The following is a 22,831-nucleotide window of genomic DNA, read 5'->3' on the forward strand; positions in this document are numbered from 1 at the left end:
GTAAAATGGGAGAAAATACATGCACCCAATATCATAGTCAAAGGCTTGTTTCCTTAATGTATAAAAAAATCCCCTCTCCCTCTCCCTCTCTTTCTACTGTCTCCCTCTGATGCCAAGCCAAAGCTGGACTGTACTGCTGCCATCTCGGCTCACTGCAGCCTCCCTGCCTGATTCTCCTGCCTCAGCCTGCCGAGTGCCTGCGACTGCAGGCGCGCGCGGCCACGACTGACTGTTTTTCGTATTTTTTTGGTGGAGACGGGGTTTCACTGTGTTGGCCGGGCTGGTCTCCAGCTCCTAACCGCGAGTGATCCGCCAGCCTCTGCCTCCAGAGGTGCCGGGATTGCAGACGGAGTCTCGTTCACTCAGCGCTCAATGGTGCCCAGGCTGGGGTGCAGTGGCGTGATCTCGGCTCGCTACAACCTCCACCTCCCAGCCGCCTGTCTTGGCCTCCCCTCTGCCCGGCCGCCGCCCTGTCTGGGAAGTGAGGGGCGTCTCTGCCTGGCCGCCATCCCATCTAGGAAGTGACGAGCGTCTCTTCCCGGCCGCCATCCCATCTAGGAAGTGAGGCGCGTCTCTGCCCGGCCGCCCATTGTCTGAGATGTGGGGAGAGCCTCTGCCCCGCCACCCCGTCTGGGATGTGAGGAGCGCCTCTGCCCGGCCGCGACCCCGTCTGGGAGGTGAGGAGCGTCTCTGCCTGGCCGCCCCGTCTGAGAAGTGAGGAGACCCTCCGCCCAGCAGCCGCCTCGTCTGAGAAGTGAGGAGCCCCTCCGCCCGGCAGCCGCCCCACCTGGGAGTGGGGTGGGGGGGTCAGCCCCCCGCCCGGCCAGCCGCCCCGTCCGGGAGGGAGGTGTGGGGGGGTCAGCCCCCCGCCCGGCCAGCCGCCCCGTCCAGGAGGGAGGTGTGGGGGGGTCAGCCCCCCGCCCGGCCAGCCGTCCCATCCGGGAGGTGAGGGGCGCCTCTGCCCGGCCGCCCCTACTGGGAAGTGAGGAGCCCCTCTGCCCGGCCACCACCCCGTCTGGGAGGTGTACCCAACAGCTCATTGAGAACGGGCCATGATGACAATGGCGGTTTTGTGGAATAGAAAAGGAGGAAAGGTGGGGAAAAGATTGAGAAATCGGATGGTTGCTGTGTCTGTGTAGAAAGAGGTAGACACGGGAGACTTTTCATTTTGTTCTGTACTAAGAAAAATCCTTCTGCCTTGGGATCCTGTTAATCTATGACCTTACCCCCAACCCTGTGCTCTCTGAAACATGTGCTGTGTCCACTCAGGGTTAAATGGATTAAGGGCGGTGCAAGATGTGCTTTGCTAAACAGATGCTTGAAGGCAGCAGGCTCGTTAAGAGTCATCACCACTCCCTAATCTCAAGTACCCAGGGACACAAACACTGCGGAAGGCCGCAGGGTCCTCTGCCTAGGAAAACCAGAGACCTTTGTTCACTTGTTTATCTGCTGACCTTCCCTACACTATTGTCCTATGACCCTGCCAAATCCCCCTCTACGAGAAACACCCAAGAATGATCAATAAAAAAAAAAAAAAGAACATCCCTAAAGCTAAAAAAAAAAAAAAAAAAAAAAAATCCTATAAAGTAGAAAAAAGCCAGTAACCCAAAAGAAAACTTATAAAGGCTATGAATAGACAGTTTACAAAAAATATAAATGACTCAGCTGGGCGTGGTGGCTCACTCCTGTAATCCCAGCACTTTGGGAGGCCGAGGCAGGTGGATCACAAGGTCAGGAGACCAGCCTGACCAACATAGTGAAACCCTGTCTCTACTAAAAATACAAAACCAGCCAGGCGTGGTGGCACATGCCTGTAATCCCAGCTTTTTGTGAGGCTGAGGCAGAAGAATCGCTTGAACCCAGGAGGCAGAGATTACAGTGAGCCGAGATCGCACCATTGCACGCTAGCATGAGCAAGGAGAAAAAAAAAAATTCATATAATAAAATGAAAATAAAAAAATAAGTACAGAATAAAACAATGTTGTTTTTTGTTTTGTTGTTTTTTGAGACAGAATCTTACTCTGTCACCAGGCTGGAGTGCACCTGTGCGATCTTAGCTCACTGCAACCTCCACCTCCTGGGCTCAAACAATCCTCGTGCCTCAGCCTCCCAAGTAGCTTGGATTACAGGACGCACCACCACACCCAGCTAATTTTTATATTTTTGTATTTTTAGTAGAGACGGGGTTTCACCACGTTGTCCAAGATGGTCTCGATCTCCTGACCTCATGATCCACCCGCCTCAGCCTCCCAAAGTGCTGGGATTACAGGCGTGAGCCACAGCACCCGGCTCAGTGATATAAATTTTTTAGTGAACGATGTTAAAACAATCATAACATAAATACTGATTAATGATTTATTTAAAATCATGATATAAATTTGTTGGGGACCAGAGGAGGAAGTAATCTGTAGAAAGATACATAGGAGAGCTAAGTTCTTATCTACTGTAGCAGCAAAATCAGTAACACCTAAAACTGCTCAATCAAGAAACTACAGTATAAGCATTTTATTTAGAAATGTGGAGGTATGGCCAGGCATGGTGGCTCACGCCTGTAATCCCTGCACTTTGGGATGCCGAGGCACGCAGATCACGAGGTCAGGAGTTCGAGACCAGCCTGGTCAACATGGTGAAACCCCGTCTCTACTAAAAATACAAAAATTAGCCGGGTGTGGTGACACCCGCCTATAATCCCAGCTACTCAGAAGGCTGAGGCAGGGGAATCGCGTGAACCCAGGAGGCGGAGGTTGCAGTGAGCCGAGATCGCGCCACTGCACTCCAGCCTGGGCGACAGAGTGAGACTCTGTCTCAAAAAAAAAAAAAAAAAAAAAAAAAGAAGTGTGGAGGTACATACCAAAAGAAATAGCTACAAAATTAGAAAGTTTCTTCTGGGGAGAAAGTCTTACAGATTTCTCACCTTAATAGGCCTTTTGGAATGATTTGATTTTTTTTTTAAGCTATAATCATAAATTTGACTTTTTTTAAAAAAAGGTTATGAACATGACAAGGAACCTACCTTAACTGCCATGAAAAGCTCTTCAAGCTGTGCCGTTTGCTCAGGTGAGAGCTATAAGCAAACAGAAAGACTCAAGTGAACTATGGAACCTGTATAAAAACTAGAGAGATAGACATCTTGCCTTTAAGAAATCACAAACCTGCAGAGCCAGAATAGAGGTGACACTCACTGCCATTGTTTGCATCTTGGGGTTTTCATGCTTACAGAGCCATCTCATGACAAATTTGGCAGCATCAAACCTGAAAAGCAGTATTTATTTTTCTCACAATTATATATAAAGTTTGTGAAACTACACAGAAGAAATCATTTGGCATTCCCCAAGTAATCCTATAACGAAAACAGTCTTGGACTTTTAAATCCTCAGCTATGAAAACTAAGAGCATTTGGCAGAGAGAAGACCAGGCAGGGGATAGGAGAGTATGCAAATAAGAACGTAAGCAAAATACACAGAATTTACATAAAGATGAGCAAATCTAAGAAAAAATGTATTTATCATTCAGTTTCTACTATGATAGGTCTGAAAAAGAAAGGGAGTTTCCAGAGTGGTAGCAATTTGTAATCTGAGTAGCAGACAATGCTAAAATGCTGCAGCAAACATCACTCAGTTACAAAGTGACTGAGCCTAAACCTTGTATTCACAAATCAGGGGCTTTGCTCTTGTTAGCTTGTGCCTCATTTCTCTGCTCTTTTATGTCAACTATTATAAATGTTTTAAAACTTGTGAATCTGAGAGACTGCAAAGGCCTCAAATCCTTCTGGAATGGCTAGGATGATGATTTTCTAAATAATTAAAAAGTAAATTACTAATAAAATAATAATTACATAACAAAATGAATAAATTACTAATATTCTTTATAATAGCCTGTACTTAAACTAGGAATTAAGTACTTTACAGACACTATCTTATCTAATGCTGGTAAGAGTCACTATTTTACAAATGAGGAAACTTATAAGCAAAGATAATGGAAGGGCTACATCTTGAGTCCAAGTATGTTTGGCTCTCGGAGCCTGTTCTTACCCACTATCCTATACTAGAATCACTTTAGGAGACAACATTTTCTAGTAGGGTACTTCTAATCACTTCTCTGTGGAAGATGCTCAACAGAACCTTCTCTCCAAACACCTTATCCCAGCCTTAATCAGGCCTCTGCATTTAATAACCAAAGGCCAACACCCCAATCAAATGACCAAGTCTTATACTTGCCTGTCAAATGGAACATCCACAAGAATCCTGGAATTGGTTAAGGAGAGAAGACAATTCTTCTGTAACTTTTAGAGAATAAAGAAAAATAATTTTGAACAAATGTAACATTCCATTCTAAACAAAGATTCCATGTATTTGGAAGTATTACCAGTGAGCTTTTCTTATTGAGAGCTCATTTGTGTACCAGCATTAAATTTTCATTTAATGCTGTAACTGATGACTGCCATGCAGGAATGAAGACTTGAGTAGGATTTTCCAACTTTAAAAATAAGGTAGAAATAAATGAGGAAAACCACCTTCCTAATTGTATTTTTAAAAAATCAACTCCCTTGGCCGGGTGCGGTGGCTCATGCCTGTAATCCCAGCATTTTGGGAGGCAGAGGCAGGCGGATCACGAGGTCAGGAGATCGAGACCAACCTGGCTAACACAGTGAAACCCCGTCTCTACTAAAAATACAAAAAATTAGCCGGGCGTGGTGGTGGGTGCCTGTAGTCCCAGCTACTCGGGAGGCTGAGGCAGGAGAATGGCATGAACCCGGGAGGCGGAGCTTGCAGTGAGCCAAGATTGCGCCACTGCACTCCAGCCTGGGCGACAGAGCGAGACTCCATCTCAAAAAAAAAAAAAAAAAAAAACTCCCTTTACAAAGTACACATTTGAATTAGATTTCACAAATTTATACCCCCGTGTAACCACTCCTACAATCAAGATATAATACTTCTATCACCCCCAGAGAGTTCCATTGTCCCCTCTTCAAGTTAGTCTCAACCCTGTAAACCCTATCCTCAGAAAATTACAGTCATTATAGATTAGTTTTTTTAAGGTGTTATGCAAATGGAATCATGTACTTCTGCTCTTTTGAGTTTGGCCTGTTTTGCTCAACATATAACATTTTTGAGTTTCATCTACACTGCAGATATCAGTACTTCATCTCTGTGTGCCAAATAGTGTTTCACTAAATAGATTTATTACAATGCTTCTATTCGCCTGTTGTTGGACATTTGGGATGTTTCAAGTTTTTGGCAATAAATAAAGGTACCATGAATATTTGTGTAAATATCTTTATATGGATACATGCTTTCATTTATCTTCAGTAAATACCTAGGAGTGGAATGACTAGGTAGTTTATGAAGTGTATATTTAATTCCTAAAGAAACTACCAAAGTGTTCAAATCTTTTGATCATTTTTATAACTGATTTGTACTGTATTAACAAGTTGAGTTCTTTATATACTCTGAATGAAGTCGATTCTCATATATATAAAATGAACATGTTTCCCAGTCTATCGTCTACCTTTTCATTTTAAAAATGTGTGTTGTGGGGGAGGGAGCCAGGCATGGTGGCTCCCTCCTGTAATCCCAGCACTTTGGGAGGCCAAGGCAGTGGATCACCTGAGTTCAGGAGTTCGAGACCACCCTGGCCAACATGGTGAAACCACATCTATACTAAAAATACAAAATCAACCAGGCGTGGTGGCATGCACCTGTAATCCCAGCTACTCAGGAGGCTGAGGCAGGAGGCAGAGGTTGCAGTGAGCCAAGATCGTGCTACTGCACTCTAGCCTCAGCAACAGAATGACTCCGTCTCAAAAAAAATAATAAAAATAAAAATGAGTGTAGGCCAGGCGCGGGGGCTCACGTCTGTAATCCCAGAATTTTGGGACGCCAAGGTGGGCAGATCATGAGGTCAGGAGATCGAGACCATCCTGGCTAACACGGTGAAACCCATCTCTACTAAAAATACAAAAAAAAAAAAATTAGCCAGGCATGGTGGCGAGCGCCTGTAGTCTAAGATACTCGGGAGGCTGAGGTAGGAGAATGGCATGAACCCAGGAGGCGGAGGTTGCGGTGAGCCGAGATCATACCACTGCACTCCACCCTGGGCAACAAGAAGGAAAATCTCTCAAAAAAAAGAAAATTTTAGCCTCACTGCTTATCTATATTTCCTATTTTTTCTATAACAAACACACTCTTTTATCTATTCTCTTTCTCTAATAGGATGAAAAACCAGAACTAAATAATATATATTTTTCACATATTTATCCTAAAGTTAGAAAACACAAATTGTCTGCCGCATGCCATGGCTCATGAGGCCAGGAGTTCGAGACCAGCCTGACCAACATGGTGAAACCCCGTCTCTACTAAAAATACAAAAATTAGCTGGGCGTCGTGGTGCACGCCTGTAATCCCAGCTACTCAGGAGGCTGAGGCAGGAGAATTGCTTGAACCCGGGAGGCAGAGGTTACAGTGAGCTGAGATCGTGCCACCGCACTCCAGCCTGGGCGACAGAGAGAGACTCTGTCTTTAAAAAAACAAAAACAAATTGTGCCACGGCACTCTGGCGTGGGCGACAGAGCTGAGACTATTAACAACAAAAAAAGCACAAACAAATATTCAATTGAAATTACCTGCTGGTAATGGGGGAAATTTTTCAGAGCCTTGAAAAGTAGACAGGTGACCTCTGACAACAGGCGAACAGGCATCCCCTTGGCCAGGCCCTGGCGTGTTAGGTTGAGAGCGCAAGCACTGGCTGTGAACTGCACTCGCAAATCCAACGGGTGATTCCTCATTCCTATAGCCACAAGCTGAAGATGAACTTGTTTTTAGTGCATATGATGCCAGTAACATTCTCTATGCTGTCTTGCGCATGTTTTGATTGGCACAAATCTTCGTTTATTGGGACAGGAACAGATTTTCCCTATCCTAAGCATTTATTCTTTAGAACATCAAAGTATTACAGCAAAGCCTTCTAATCCAAATGGAGTCACTAACTATCTGTGTGACTTTGGCCAAGTCACTTCCTTTCTCTAGACCTCTATTTCTTTATCTGTGAAATTAACTTCAGAATCATTTATTGAGCCTCACTCCATACAAGCTACTGTGACAGGTACTGCAGGGGACACAAACATGAGTGAGAGCTACTCGTTAGCATAAAGCCTTGTGACAGTAATAACACTGTGAGAAATGCCAAAAAATAAAACTGAAGAAAAGCACCATAAAAGACTCATCAATGAAGTGACATCTGAGGTAGTTATGGAAAGAGTGGCCATTTCTGGGAGAGAATCAGAAGAACTCATTGAGAGAGCACATTTAGGCAGAGTCTCAGGATTTACACAGGAGGAGATAAATGTAGGGGCAGAATGGACAGGGTATTCCTAGGGGAAAGAAATGTGATAAAGAAAAACAGAAAGTGGAAAAAAAAGGATGGGATAAATCCACCAACAGAGGAGAAGAATTTGAAAAATGGTAAAACAAAACATTAGGTAACTTGAAGCTACACTGTGGAAGACCTAGAACACAAATGTAAAATGAGGGCATTGTTCCAAGCTTAGACCCCACCTGCTCTGTCATTCAAGGACACTGTGATCTGTTTCCTCTACTAGAGACAGACCTGGGATATACTTCTGCTATGGAAAATGACTTTTTTTTTGTATATTGCTAAATTGATTTTTCAGTTTCATTAGATTGCCATCATCTGCAATTTAGAAATCCAGAAACCAAAAGAAATGTGATTTTCACAAAAACTACACAATCCTGGCATGAAAAGAAATTTAGAACATCTAAATTCAGCCTAGGCAACACAGTAAGACCTCATCTTTACAGAAAAAAACAAAAAAAATAGCCAGGCATGGTGGGGCATGCCTATAGTCCCAGCTACTCAGGAGGCTGAGGCAGGAGGATCACTTGAGCCCAGGAGGTCAAGGCTGCAGTTAGCTGAGATCATATCATGCCACTGCACTCCAGCCTGGGCAACAGAGTGAGACCCTGTCTCAAAGAACAACAAAAACAGAAGAACATCTAATTCAATCTCTTCCTTATAGATGGAAAAAAAGGTTCAGAATTTTTAATTTATTTTATTTTTTTGAGTTGGGATCTCGCTCTGTTACCCAGGCTGGAGTATAGTGGCACCATCATAGCTTACTGTAGCAGCCTCAAACTCCTGGGCTTGCCGGGCGCAGTGGCTCACGCCTGTAATCCCAGCACTTTGGGAGGCCAATGCGGGCGGATCACGAGGTCAGGAAATCGAGACCATCCTGGCTAACACGGTGAAACCCTGTCTCTACTAAAAAATACAAAAAAGTAGCTGGGCGTGGTGACGGGCGCCTGTAGTCCCAGCTACTTGGGAGGCTGAGGCAGGAGAATGGTGTGAACCCGGGAGGTGGAGCTTGCAGCGAGCAGAGATCAAGCCACCGCACTCCAGCCTAGGCGACAGAGCGAGACGCCGTCTCAAAAAAAACAAACCAAAAAAAAAATCCTGGGCTCACGTAGTCCTCCAATCTCAGTCACCCAAGTAGCTGGGACTATAGGCATGTACAACCATGCCCACCTAACTTTTTTTTTGTTTTTTGAGACAGAGTCTTGCTCTGTCGCCCAGGCTGGAGTGCAGTGGTATCATCTCGGCTCACTGCAACCTCCACCTCCCAGGTTCAAGTGATTCTCCTGCCTCAGCCTCCTGAGTAGCTGGGATTACAGGCACCTGGCACCACGCCTGGCTAATTTTTGTATTTTTAGTAGAGACGGGGTTCTACCATGTTGGCCAGGCTGTTCAAATTCCTGACCTCAGGTGATCTGTCCACCTCAGCCTCCCAAAAAGTGCTGGGATTACAGGCGTGAGCCATGGTGCCCAGCCAGAAGCTAATTTTTTTTCTTTTTCTAAATTTTTGTAGAGACAGGGTCTTACTAATTTTGATCAGGCTAGTCTTGAACTCCTGGCCCCAGGAAATCCTCCCATCTCAGCCTCCCAACCAAAGTGGTGGGATTACAGGCATGAGCCACCACAGCTGACCCAGAGTTTTTCTTTATACAGCGTTTGAGCTGTAAATAAAGTTAATCTCCCATGCTGTAAAAATATTTTTTTTTTGAGTCTTGCTCTGTCACCAGGAGGGAGTGCAATGGCGCGATCTCGGCTCACTGCAACCTCCGCCTCCCGAGTTCCAGCAGTTCTCCTGCCTCAGTCTCCCAAGTAGCTGGGACTATAGGAGTGCGCCACCACGCCCAACAAATTTTTGTATTGTTTTTAGTAGAGACAGGGTTTCACCATGTTGGCCAGGATGGTCTCAATCTCTTGACCTCGTGATCCACCCGCTTCGGCCTCCCAAAGTGCTGGGAAAATATCCACATTTTTAAGGAATTGCAAAAAATTACAAATAAAGACAAGGTTTTTCTTAAGACCTTTCATTGTTATGTTTCACTAAAAACAACTACAATTTTCAAATAAACACATGTATAAAAGAAAAATAAATAACTGCAGTTTTCTTTCCCAAGCCTCTTAATACTTGTAATTACGTTTACAATAAAATGCATCCTTCCCTAAACCAAAGCTAAGTTTGGCTATATCGATAAAAGCAACTTTATGTTATTCACAAAATACTTCAAGTGGTAGATGTGGCCACCCTTAATTATTTTTATTTTGTTCTGCACTTGTTTTCTTTCAGAAAGCCACATGATCCTATTATTCCCTTACTTAGACCAAATTTTAACTGTTTTGATTCTAATTTATTCCACATAAATCCAGATGCTCAAAGCAAAAGACACTTTGGCAGCTAAGCTTAACATTCTTTGCTCTATGAGAGCACTTGACTCACTATAGAATAAAGCATATAATTTATTATATTCAGTGTGGTTCGTGAACAATTATTAATTGAACCAAGTTAAGAAGTAATAGTAAAAACTGTCTTTCTTCAATTACCTTTAAAATAGCAGGCATGGTTACCTCCATTGAAAATGTCTCTGTGAACAGCCTGTGGAGGGCTTCCTTCATAAAACATGATCTGTTCCTGTATCGGCTCAGTGCTTCTGAAATCTGACTCATACTGGCTCCTCCAGCAACCTGAAAATAAAGATGTTACCAAACAGGTTTCACCATTCATATTTTTTCACCATTCATTTTTAACCACAGGGTTTTTGGGGCATCCAGTGTTTAAGACAATAACAACAAATGTTCAATTAAATGTTCCAGGTGTTGGCCAGGCGCAGTGGCTCACGCCTGTAATCCCAGCACTTTGTGAGGCTGAGGCAGGTGGATCACCTGAGGTCAGGAGTAGAGACCAGCCTGAACAATATGGTGAAACCCCATCTCTACTAAAATTACAAAAATTAGCCAGGCGTGGTGGCAGGCGCCTGTAGTCCCAGCTACATGACAAAATATGCTGAGAGAAAGTAAAGATCTAAATAAATGCAGAGATATACGGGATTCAAGAATCAGGAGACTAGCGCCAGGCGTGGTGGCTAATGCCTGTAATCCCAACACTTTGGGAGTCTGAGGCTCAAGGGTTGCTTGAGCCCAGGACTACGAGACCAGCCTGGACAACATAGTGAGACCTCGCCTCTATTTTTTAAAACAACATGAGACTCAACGTTATTAAACGGCAATTTTCCTCAAACTGACCTACAGATTTAATGCAATCCCAACTAAAATACCAGTAGTCCTTTTTGTAGATATTGACAAGTTGCTTTTATGATTTATATGGAAATACAAAGAACCTAGAATAACCAAAACAATTATGAAACAGAATAACAGTTGAAGAAGTCACATTACCCAATTTCAAGACTTCATATAAAGTTATAGTAATCAAGACAGTAGGCCGGGGCGCAATGGCTCAGGCCTGTAATCCCAATACTTTGGGAGGTCAAAGTGGGCAGATCACCTGAGGTCAGGAGTTCAAGACCAGCCTGGCCAACATGGTAAATCCTCATCTCTACTAAAAGTACAAAAATTAGATGGGCGTGGTGGTGCACGCCTATAGTCCCAGCTACTAGGGAGGCTGAGCCAGGAGAATCACTTGAATCCGGGAGGCGGAGGTTGCAGTGAGCCGAGATCACACCACTGCACTCCAGCCTGGGTGACAGACCGAGACTCTGTCTCAAAAAAAAAAAAAAAAAAGGCAATATAGTATAGGTATAGACAAACAGATAAAAATAAAGAGCCCAGCTGGGCGCGGTGGCTCACACCTGTAATCCTAGCACTTTGGAAGGATGAGGCAGGCAAATCACGAGGTCAGGAGATCGAGACTATCCTGGCTAACACGGTGAAACACCATCTCTACTAAAAATACAAAAAATTAGCCAGGCGTGGTGATGGGTGCCTATAGTCCCAGCTACTCTGGAGCCTGAGGCAGGAGAATGGCGTGAACCCGGGAGGCGAAGATTGCAGTGAGCAGAAATCGTGCCACTGCACTCCAGCCTGGGCGACAGACAAGACTCTGTCTCAAAAAAAATAAAAAATAAAGAGCCCAGTAACAGACTCACACATATATGGACACCCGATTTTCAACAAAGATGCCAAGTTAATCCAAGGGGGGAAGAGATAATCCTTGATGGTGAGCCAAGATCGGACCACTGCACTCCAGCCTAGGCGACAGAGCAGGACTCGACAGTCCCAAAAAAATTTGGGGATCTCAGCTCACAGCAGAGGTTGCAGTGAGCCAAGATTGTGCCACTGCACTCCATCCTGAACAACAGAGTGACTCTGTCTCAATAAAAAATTAATTAATTAATTAAAATACAACAATTGCTAACTTCAAATCAAAAGAATAAAATGTTAACACAACTAATGAGTATACAAATCACTTTATTCTCTTCCCCTAGGAAGAACTAAGGAGGTATTATTATAAAGAAAGAGTTATTTTAAAACAACAGCTCTGGGCCAAGCATGGTGGCTCATGCCTGTAATCCCAGCACTTTGGGAGCCCAAGGCGGGTGGATCACCTGAGGTCTGGGAGTTCGAGACCAGCCTGACCAACATAGTGAAATTCTGCCTCTACTAAAAATACAAAAAATTAGCCAGGTGTGGTGGTGCACGCCTGTAATCCCAGCTATTCAGGAAGCTGAGGCAGGAGAATCGCTTGAACCCGGGAGGCGAAGGTTGCAGTGAGCCGAGATTGCGCCATTACACTCCACCCTGGGCAACAAGAGCACAACTCAGTCTCCAAAAAATAATAATAATAATAATCGGGCTGGGCGCGGTGGCTCATGCCTATAATCCCAGCACTTTGGGAGGCTGAGGCAGGCGGATCACCTGAGGTTAGGAGTTCGAGACCAGCCTGGCCAACATGGTGAAGCCCCGTCTCTACTAAAAATAAAAAACTAGCTGGGCATGGTGGCATGTGCCTGTAGTCCCAGCTACTCGGGAAGCTGAGGCAGGAGAATCACTTGAACCCACTATATCTTCTTTTTTTTTTTTTTTTTTTTTGAGACTGCGTTTTGCTTTTGGCCAGGCTGGAGTGCAGTGGTGCAACCTCCACCTCCCAGGTTCAAGTGATTCTCCTGCCTCAGCCTCCCAAGTAGCTGGGACTACAGGCGCCCGCCAACACACCCGGCTAATTTTTGTATTTTTAGTAGAGACCAGGTTTCACCATGTTGGCCAGGCTGGTCTCGGACTCCTGACCTCAAGTGATCTGCCCGCCTTGGCCTCCCAAAGTGCTGGGATTACAGGTGTGAGCCACCATGCCCAGCCTATATCTTAATATTATATTCTCACGTGTGGCCGGGCACAGTGGCTCATGCCTATGATCCCAGCACTTTGGGAGGCCGAGGCAAGCAGATCACCTGAGGTCAGGAGGTCGAGACCAGCCTGACCAACATGAAGAAATCCAATCTCTATTAAAAATACAAAACTACTCCATCTCAAAAAATAATAATAACATTCTCACAACCTTCCACATAGTAGGTGCATAATAATCATTAATTATTAAATAAGCTCTTTAAGGATTTTTTTATCTGTCTCTGTAACCGTAATACCTAGTAAAAATTCTGGTCTATAGCACGAGTTTAATAATGTTCTAAACAAATGAAACAAAACTTATTCATATAAGAACAAACCCTCAAGCCTTGCTTTGTAGTAAAGAAGTCAGAAGAGCCAGCATCCGTGGCCAATAGTCCCACAAATTGCATGGCAGGCCGCTGTCGTATAAACAGTTCTACAGCTTCATCAGTGATGCAATTGCCCCCAGAAATATCCAATGACACAACATTGGGCAGGATATCCTTCTGCTGTAGCAAATGAAAAGCTAGGTCTGATTTGAGTTGCCTGTGATCAGAAATATCAAGGTGAAGCAGACATTTAAGTTCTCTAATGACTGCAAGAATTTGTGGTTTGGTCATGGCCAGGCATTTCAGATAGTGCATTGTGAGAGACTTCAATCGATCCTTACAGGTAAGCAGTGCAGAAATATCAGTGACGAGAGTATTAGAGATATCTAAGCTTTCCAGTCTTGGTAACTGAGAAACATCAGCCAGGTCTTCAGTATGAAAACAAACATTAAAAACACTTAAAATACGAAGACCAGTGAGCTGACTAAAGAAGAGTAATCTTGAATTTTGAGGGATGCTTGTCGAGTCTAACAGGAGACACTGGAGGTTTTGCTGGATCCACCTATTGCTGCAGAGTCCACTTATGATGTCTGGAACTGGGAGGTCAGCGTGCACTGCAGTAGCATTCAGTTCAATGAGCTTATGACGGCAGAAGGCTTTTATGAATGCAGCTGTAGAGATTTTAGCTTTTTGGATATTGACCAGCTTCAGTTTCATTTGGTTGCCTCGGAAAATGCTTGCTGTTCTGTCAGTCAGCTTGCCTATAAAAGAACCAGAACCAACTTGTAATGACAACTAGATCTCATGTCTTTCCAGGATAAAATGTGGCAAAGAATTAAGACAGATGTTAATAACAATAATGACAACATTTACTGCTCTGTGCTAGCATTGTTCTAAACTCCTTTAATATGATTATTATCTCATGTATTCCATGCATTAATACTATAAAGGAATTATTGTTACTACTACTATGTAGCTGAGGAAACTGAAACTTGAATAGGTTAAGTAATTTATCCAAGGTCACCATCAGAATCAGGAGTCAACCCCAGTTTGGCTGTAGAGCCCAAAATTTTATCTACAGTAACCTTGCTCACAGAAAGGAAGAACAAAATAAAATAGGTAGATAAGCACAGGATATACAATATACAAGTACCACTACTAATATTATTTTTAACCAAATTAGTAGATAATATTTGACAAGTCACTTACCTCTCTGGGCCTCATTTTCCTCATGTGTAAAACGAATGGGTTGTCCTATTTTTCATTTACTACACATCCTTTATTATTTTTTTTTTTTTTTTGAGATGGAGTCTTGCTCTGTCACCCAGGCTGGAGTGCAGTGGGGCGATCTCGGCTCACTGCAACCTCCGCTTCCCAAGTTCAAGCGATTCCCTTGCCTCAGCCTCCCAAGTAGCTGGGACTACAGGCACTGCACCTGGCCTACTACACATCTTCTATGGTGAGATTCCATGTTACGTAACAGGCACGTAAGGTAATCAGACACCTGTGACCACAAGGAATTCAGTATAGGGAGGCATACCAGGTAAATAAACAAGTACAGTAGTGTGCTATGTGTAGTAGTGGTATGTACCTGGTATTGAATTTGCACAGATGAGACCAATTTAACTTTGAGGAAGGTTTTAAAGACAAAATCAGTTTGCCAGGGGGAAGGTGAGTATGTCAAAGAAATGGAAGACACAGAACAGCAAATCACTCAAAACGTAGAACAGCACTACTGGGACATAGGGCCTGTTGGGGGGCATGGCTGGAAGTAAGGATGAAGCGGATGGTAAAAGGCCTGTCCTCAAAGCTAGGAAATGCAAACTTTTACCCTATGGACAATGAGGAACAATTCAAGACTTTTTAAGCAGAAAATGAATGGTCATCACTTTTTTTTTTTTTTTTTTTTTGAGACTGAGTTTCACTCTTGCCACCTAGGCAGGAGTGCAGTGGCGTAATCTCGGCTCACTGCAATCTCCGCCTCCTAGGTTCAAGTGATTCTCCTGCCTCAGCCTCCCCAGCAGCTGGGATTACAGGCACCTGCCACCATGCCCGGCTAATTTTTGTATTGTTAGTAGAGACGGGGTTTCACCATGTTGGCCAGGCTGGTCTCAAACTCCTGACCTCAGGTGATCCACCTGGCTCGGCCTCCCAAAGTGCTGGGATTACAGGTGAGAGCCACTGCACCTGGCCGGTCATCATATTTTGATGTAGCTTCTTTAAAAAAAAAAAAAAAGGTTATAATTATATTTTTAGAAACACCAATTTTGTGACAGAGTAAAGAATTTAGGGCCAGGCACAGTGACTCACGCCTGTAATCCCAACACTTTGGGAGGCCAAGGCGGGCGGATCACTTGAGGTCAGGAGTTCAAGACCAGCCTGGCCAACACAGTAAAACCCCGTCTCTACTAAAAATATAAAAGTTAGCCGGGCGTGGTGGTGTACGCCAGTAGTCCGAGCTACTCAGTCGCTGAGGCACGAGAATTGCTTGAACCTGGGAAGGAGGTGGAACAGTGAGTTGAGTTGGTGCTACTGCACTCCAGCCTGAGGGGACAGACTGAGACTGTCTCTAACCAAAAAAAAAAAGAAGAGAGAAAAAAGAAAAATTTAAGCTGTGCACAGTGGCTCATGCCTGTAATCCCAGCACTTTGGGAGTCCCTGGCAGGTGGACTCCTCAAGCCTAGGCGTTTTGAGAGCAGCCTGGGCAACATGGGGAGACTCCATCTCTACAAAAAAAAAATTTTTAATTAGCCAGGCATGGTAGTGCACACCTGTAGTTCCCAGTTACTCGGGAGGCTGAGACAGGAGGATCACTTGGGCCCAGGAATTTGAAGTGACAGCAAACCATGATCACACCACTGCAGTCCAGCCTGGGCTACACAGTGAGACCCTGTCTCAAAAAAAATAAAATAGGTTGGGTGCAGTGGCTCACGCCTGTAATTGAAGCACTTTGGGAGGCTGAGGCAAGCAGATTAACTGAGGTCAGGAGTTTGAGATCAGGAGTTTGAGACCAGCCTGGCCAACACAGTAAAACCCGTCTTTACTAAAAATACAAAAAGTTGGCAAGGCATGGTGGCAGGCCCCTGTAATCCCAGCGGGAGGCTGAGGCAGGAGAAATGCTTGAACGTGGGAGGCAGAAGTTGCAGTGAGCTAAGATCACGCCATTGCACTCCAGCCTGGGCAACAAGAACAAAACTCCATCTCAAAAAAATAAAAAATTAAAAAATGAAAGTAGCAGCATTCATTGAGGTAGGAAGAAAATCAGGAGAATATGATGACTCATCTGCCCAGAGAAAAGTGCAGGACAGCAAGGGAGCAATTGGTAACATGATTCAGGAGTTTAGGATAAAGGGCTGGGAACTCTGGGGAATGACAGTAGAAGAGGTAAAATAAACCAAGGAAAATCACACAAGGAGTGTTCAGAGTGAGAAGAGTATCCAAGATAGGACCTTAAGAAGCACAAAATATGGCCGGGCACCGTGGCTCACGCCTGTAATCCCAGCACTTTGGGAGGCCGAGGCAGGCGGATCATGAGGTCAGGAGATGGAGACATCCTGGCTAACACGGTGAAACCCTGTCTCTACTAAAAATATTTTAAAAATTAGCCGGGCGTGGTGGCGGGCGCCTGTAGTCCCAGCTACTCAGGAGGCTGAGGCAGGAGAATGGCGTGAACCCAGGAGGCGGAGCTGGCAGTGAGCCGAGATCGCACCACTGCACTCCAGCCTGGGCGACAGAGCGAGACTCCATCTCAAAAAAAAAAAAAAAAAAAAAGCAGCACAAAATACTTAAGGTGCAGATAGAAAAACAGAAGGAAATTGTGGAAGAGTAATCCAGGATACAAGAAAAAAACAAAACAGAAAACTAGGCCGGGCACGGTAGCTCATGCCTGTAATCCCAGCACTTTGGGAGGCCAAGGTGGGCGGATCACAAGGTCAGAAGATCGAGACCATCCTGGCTAACACAGTGAAACCCCATCTCTACTAAAAATACAAAAAATTAACCGGGCATGGTGGTGGGCGCCTGTAGTCCCAGCTGCTGGGCGGCTGAGGCAGGAGAATGGCATGAACCCGGGAAGCAGAGCTTGCAGCGAGCCGAGATTGCGCCACTGCACTCCAGCCTGTGCGAGAGAGCGAGACTCCGTCTCAAAAAAATTAAAAAAAAAAAAAAAAACCACAGAAAACTATTCTAAACCAGAAAGGTGAAGGAGAGTAATGACCACTAAAAGTCAAACCAACAAGAAACCCTGATAATTTTTTTTTTTTTTTTTTTAGACAGTTTCACTCTTGTTGCCCAGGCTGGAGTGCATGGCACAATCTCGACTCACTGCAACCTCCACCTCCCAGCTTCAAGCGATTCTCCTAACTCAGCCTCCCGAGTAGCTGGGATTACGGGCATGTGCCACCACACCCAGCTAATTTTATATTTTTAGTAGAGATGGGGCTTCTCCATGCTGGTCAGGCTGGTCTCAAACTCCTGACCTCAGGTGATTCGCCTGCCTCGGCCTCTCAAAGTGCTGGGATTACAGGCGTGAGCCAACGCGCCCGGCCAATTTTTTTTTTTTTTTTTTTTTTTGAGATGGAGTCTCGCTCTGTCGTCCAGGCTGGAGTGCAGTGGCGCAATCTCAGCTCACCGCAAGCTCTGCCTCCCAGGTTCATGCGATTCTCCTGCCTCAGCCTCCCGAGCAGCTGGGACTACAGGTGCCCGCCACCACGCCCGGCTAATTTTTTGTATTTTTAGTAGAGACGGGGTTTCACCGTGTTAGCCAGGATGGTCTCGATCTCCTGACCTTGTGATCCGCCCACTTCGGCCTCCCAAAGTGCTGGGATTACAGGCTTGAGACACCGCGCCCAGCCTTTTTTTTTTTTTTTTAAAGAAACAGAGTCTCACTCTTGCCCAGGATGCAGTACAATGGCACCATCATAGCTCACTATAGCCTCGAACTCCTGGTTCCAAGCAGTCCTCCTGCCTAGGCCTTCCAAAGTGCTGGGATTATAGGCATGAGCCACCATGCCCAGCCACTCCTGATAATTTAATGGATCTAGGCGTGATCATCCATCTGTGGCCACCACAATCACAAAAACAAACCAACCTCATCAACTCCCTGAAGAAAGCACATAGCACCACACCAAGAGTTTAAAAAAAAAAACAAAAAACCCCAACGTGAACTTGATCAAGCGTCTACCTCCAACGTTCAAGTGACAGGATATACAGGGATCAGAGGAACACACCAAAATCATAGCACTTATATGAGAAAATCCCTATTATGAGAAAATTTACACAACAAATGATCAGTTTTATAACCTGGGATTACACGTGTGAGCCACCACGTCCGGCCGTAATTTTTGCATTTTTAGTAGAGATAGGGTTTCACCACGTCGCCCAGGCTGGTCTCAAACTCCTGACTTCAAGTGATCTGCCTGCCTCGGCCTCCCAAAGTGCTGGGATTACAGGCGTGAGGCACCGTGCCTGGCCCATAATCAATTTTAGAACCTCAAACTTTCCATCACCTCAGAAAGAAACCTTGTGCCCGTTAGATTTTACTGGCCTTTTCCCACATCCCTCCAGCCCTAAGCAACCACTAGTCTACTTTCCATCTCTACGGATTTGCCTATTCTGAACATTTAATATAAATTAAATCATCCAATATGTGGCCTTGTGTGCTGAACTTTTTTCATTTAGCATGGTTTTTTTTTTGTTTGTTTTTGTTTTTGAGACGGAGTCTTGCTCTGTCGCACAGGCTGGAGTGCAGTGGCGCGATCTTGGCTCACCGCAAGCTCCGCCTCCCGGGTTCAAGCCATTCTCCTGCCTCAGCCTCCCAAGTAGCTGGGACTACAGGTGCCCGCCACCGCGCCTGGCTAATTTTTTTTGTATTTTTAGTAGAGACGGGGTTTCACAGTGGTCTCGATCTCCTGACCTCGTGATCCGCCGGCCTCGGCCTCCGAAAGTGCTGGGATCACAGGCGTGAGCCACTGCGCCCAGCCTCATTTAGCATGTTTTTAAGGCTCACATTGTGCAACATGTATATCTGTACTCGTTCCTTTTTAGAGTCGCATATTCTACTGTATGGACATACCACATTGTATTTATCTGTTTTTCGGTTGATGGACATTTGTGTTGTTCTCACTTTTGGGCTATTATGAATAATATGCTACCAAAAAGATATGTGTACAAATTTTATTTTTAAACTTAAAAAATTTATTCTAAACTTTCTCTGCTCCATATGAATCTGCAGGAATGTGTAAGAGTTTCTATGTGGACATAAGTTTTCATTTCTCTGAGTGAAATTGCTGGATCAAATGGTAACTCATTATCTTTTTGAGGAACTGCCAGACTATTGTTTGTGGCTGTACTATTTTACATTCCCACCAGCAGTGTCCAAGGGTTCTAATTTCTCCACGTTCTCACCAAGACTAATCTGACATTTTGATTATAGCCATCCTAGTGGACGTGAAATAGTATCTGTTGTGCTTTTAATTTGCCTTTCTTTAATGACATGGTGTTCAGCAACTTTTCATGTGCTTGTTGGCCATTTGTGTCTTTTTTTTTTTTTTTTTTTTTTTTTTGAGACAGAGTCTCTATTGCCCAGGCTGGAGTGTGGTGGCGCGATCTCGACTCACCACAACCTCTGCCTCCTGGGTTCAAGTGATTCTCCTGCCTCAGCCTTTATGCTACCACAAAGATATGTGTTAAAATTTTAGTTTGTGTTATTCTAGCAACTTGTCCCTTTGATGAAAGTTATCGAATTTATTGGCATACACTTGTTCATAGTATTCCTTTCTAATCCATTTCATTTCTATAAGGTCAGCAGTAGTTGTGCTCCCTCTTTCATTTATTTTGCATTTTATTTATTTTTGATACATAACTGTACATATTTGGGGGTACAGTGTGATATTTCTATATGCGTATATATATTGTGTGATCATCAAATCAAAGTATTTAGTATGTCCATGACCTTATACATTATCATTTCTTTGTGGTGGGAACATTCAAAATCCTCTCCTATCTATTTTGAAATATATAATACATTATTGTTCATCATAGAAACCCTACTGTGTAATAGGCCACCGGAATTTATTCCTATCTAACTCTAACTTTGTACTTGTTGAGTAACCTCTCCCTATTTCCCCTTTCTTCCTCCTCTCCCCAGCCTCTGGTAACTACTATTCTATTCTTTTCTTCTATGAGATCAACTTCTTTAGATTTCATGAGTGAGATCATGTGGTATTTATCTTTCTGTGCCTGGCTTATTTCACTTAACATAATGTCCTTCAGGTTCATCTATGCTGCCGCACATGACAGGATTTTATTCTTTTTTATGGCTGAATAGTATTCTATTGTGTGCACATTCCACATTTTCTTTATACATTCCTCCATTGATAGACACTCAGATTGATTCCATATCTTGGCTATTATGAAGAGTGCTGCAGTATATTTTTTATACATTCATGACAAATCCTTTTCTTACCTTTTGATATTTCTATGCTACAAAGTTGGCGAGTTTTTTCAAATTGTTGCAAATCTCCAAAAAAAACTGCAGTATATTTACTGAAAAGGATTTGTGTACGGGTGGATCTGTACAGTTCAAAGTTGTGTTTTTCTCGGGAGGCTGAGGAGGGAAAACTGCTTGAGCTGAGGAGGTCAAGGCAGCAGTGACCTATGATAGCACCATTGCACTCCAGCCTGGGCAACAGAGCAAGACCCCATCTCAAAACAAAAACAAAAACATTATCAAGCAGAGTAAACAAAACAAAACTAAAAAAGCAGTAGCACACAAAAATGACCAAGTGGGATTTGTCCAAGGGATACAAGGTTGGTAGAACATCCAAAGAGCAATTAATGTAATATACAATATACAGGCCAGGCACAGTGGCTCATGCATGTAATCTTAGCACTTTGGGAAGCCACTGCACTACAGCCTGGGCAACAAGAACGAAACTCTGTCTCAAAAAAAAAAAAAAAAAAAGCCGGGCATAGTGGCTTACACTTGCAATCCCAGCACTTTGGGAGGCTGAAGCCGGCAGATCACGAGGTCAGGAGTTCGAGACCAGCCTGGCCAACACAGTGAAACGCCATCTCTGCTAAAAATACATACATTAGCTAGGCATGGTGGCAAGCGCCTGTAGTCCCAGCTACTGGGGAGGCTGAGGCAGGAGAATCACTTGAACCCAGGAGGCAGAGGTTGTGGTGAGTCGAGATCGCGCCACTGCACTCCAGCCTGGGCAATAGAGACTCTGTCTCAAAAAAAAAAAAAAAAAAGACACAAATGGCCAACAAGCACATGAAAAGTTGCTCAACACCATAAGTCATTAAAGAAAGGCAAATTAAAAGCACAACAGATACTATTTCACATCCACTAGGATGGCTATAATCAAAATGTCAGATGAGTCTTGGTGAAAACGTGGAGAAATTAGAACCCTTGGACACTGCTGGTGGGAATGTAAAATAGTACAGCCACAAACAATAGTCTGGCAGTTCCTCAAAAAGATAATGAGTTACCATTTGATCCAGCAATTTCACTCAGAGAAATGAAAACTTATGTCCACATAGAAACTCTTACACATTCCTGCAGATTCATATGGAGCAGAGAAAGTTTAGAATAAATTTTTTAAGTTTAAAAATAAAATTTGTACACATATCTTTTTGGTAGCATATTATTCATAATAGCCCAAAAGTGAGAACAACACAAATGTCCATCAACCGAAAAACAGATAAATACAATGTGGTATGTCCATACAGTAGAATATGCGACTATAAAAAGGAACGAGTACAGATATACATGTTGCACAATGTGAGCCTTAAACATGCTAAATGAAAAAAGTTCGGCACACGAGGCCACATATTGGATGATTTAATTTATATTAAATGTTCAGAATAGGCAAATCCATAGAGATGGACAGTAGACTTGTGGTTGCTTAGGGCTGGAGGGATGTGGGAAAAGGGAAGTAAAATATAACGGGCACAAGGTTTCTTTCTGAGGTGATGGAAAGTTTGAGGTTCTAAAATTGATTATGGGCCAGGCACGGTGCCTCACGCCTGTAATCCCAGCACTTTGGGAGGCCAAGGCAGGCAGACCACTCGAGGTCAGGAGTTTGAGACCAGCCTGGCCAACATGGTGAAACCCCATCTCTACTAAAAATACAAAAATTATGGCCGGACATGGTGACTCACATCTGTAATCCCAGGTTATAAATAAATAAATAATAAAATGTCCTTTTTTTTCCTTTTTTTTTTAGTGGAGTTCTTTAAGCCCAGCTACAATGGGAGGTAAGACTCATAACCATAATGAAAAGAATGGTAAACAAGACTACAGCAAGAGCATTTTGAAAAAGCTAGAGAGCAGGCCGGGCACAGTGACTCATGTCTGTAATCCCAGCACTTTGGGAAACCAAGGCAGGCGGATCACCTGAACTCAGGAGTTCAAGACCAGCCTGACCAAAGTGGTGAAACCCCGTCTCTACTAAAAATACAAAAATCAGCCAGGCATGGTGGGCGCCTATAATCCCAGCTACTCGGGAGGCTTAGGCAGGAGAATCGCTTAAACCCAGGCGGAGGCTGCAGTGAGCAAAGATTGTGCCACTACACTCCAGCCTTGGCAACAAGAGTGAAAATCCGTCTCAAAAAAAAAAAAAGAAAGCTAGAGAGCAGATGGATGAGTGATAACTTAGTAAGTGAAGAGTGGAAAACCAAGTCAATAGCAGGGCTAGCCTAGAAGACAATTTCCATCATGGAATCCCAGAAAGAGTGAGTCTCAACTTCCAGACAAATGAAATGGAAATACTTTGTGAGAATCACAATAGAAATTGTGT

General features: G+C 44.0%; 1 protein-coding gene across 9 annotated transcripts in view; it reads right to left on the bottom strand.

Annotated features, from left to right (window-relative positions):
- Positions 1 to 22,831, bottom strand: part of ZYG11A (zyg-11 family member A, cell cycle regulator) — a 61,391-nt gene that overhangs the window by 26,557 nt on the left and 12,003 nt on the right. For all 9 annotated transcript variants that reach the window (XR_010159662.1, XR_010159665.1, XM_063817360.1 and 6 more), the window contains 6 exons: positions 13,035 to 13,786; positions 9,904 to 10,044; positions 6,623 to 6,799; positions 4,218 to 4,282; positions 3,153 to 3,252; positions 3,014 to 3,064 (listed from right to left, as the gene is read on the bottom strand). Coding sequence is in view for 7 of the 9 variants with exons in the window: in XM_063817360.1 (XP_063673430.1) it covers positions 3,014 to 3,064; positions 3,153 to 3,252; positions 4,218 to 4,282; positions 6,623 to 6,799; positions 9,904 to 10,044; positions 13,035 to 13,786 (1,286 nt within the window). In the remaining 2 variants the exon portion in view is untranslated. The remainder of the gene's footprint in view (positions 1 to 3,013; positions 3,065 to 3,152; positions 3,253 to 4,217; positions 4,283 to 6,622; positions 6,800 to 9,903; positions 10,045 to 13,034; positions 13,787 to 22,831) is intronic.

This window comes from Pan troglodytes, chromosome 1, assembly GCF_028858775.2.
Source record: "Pan troglodytes isolate AG18354 chromosome 1, NHGRI_mPanTro3-v2.0_pri, whole genome shotgun sequence".
NCBI lineage: Eukaryota > Metazoa > Chordata > Mammalia > Primates > Hominidae > Pan > Pan troglodytes.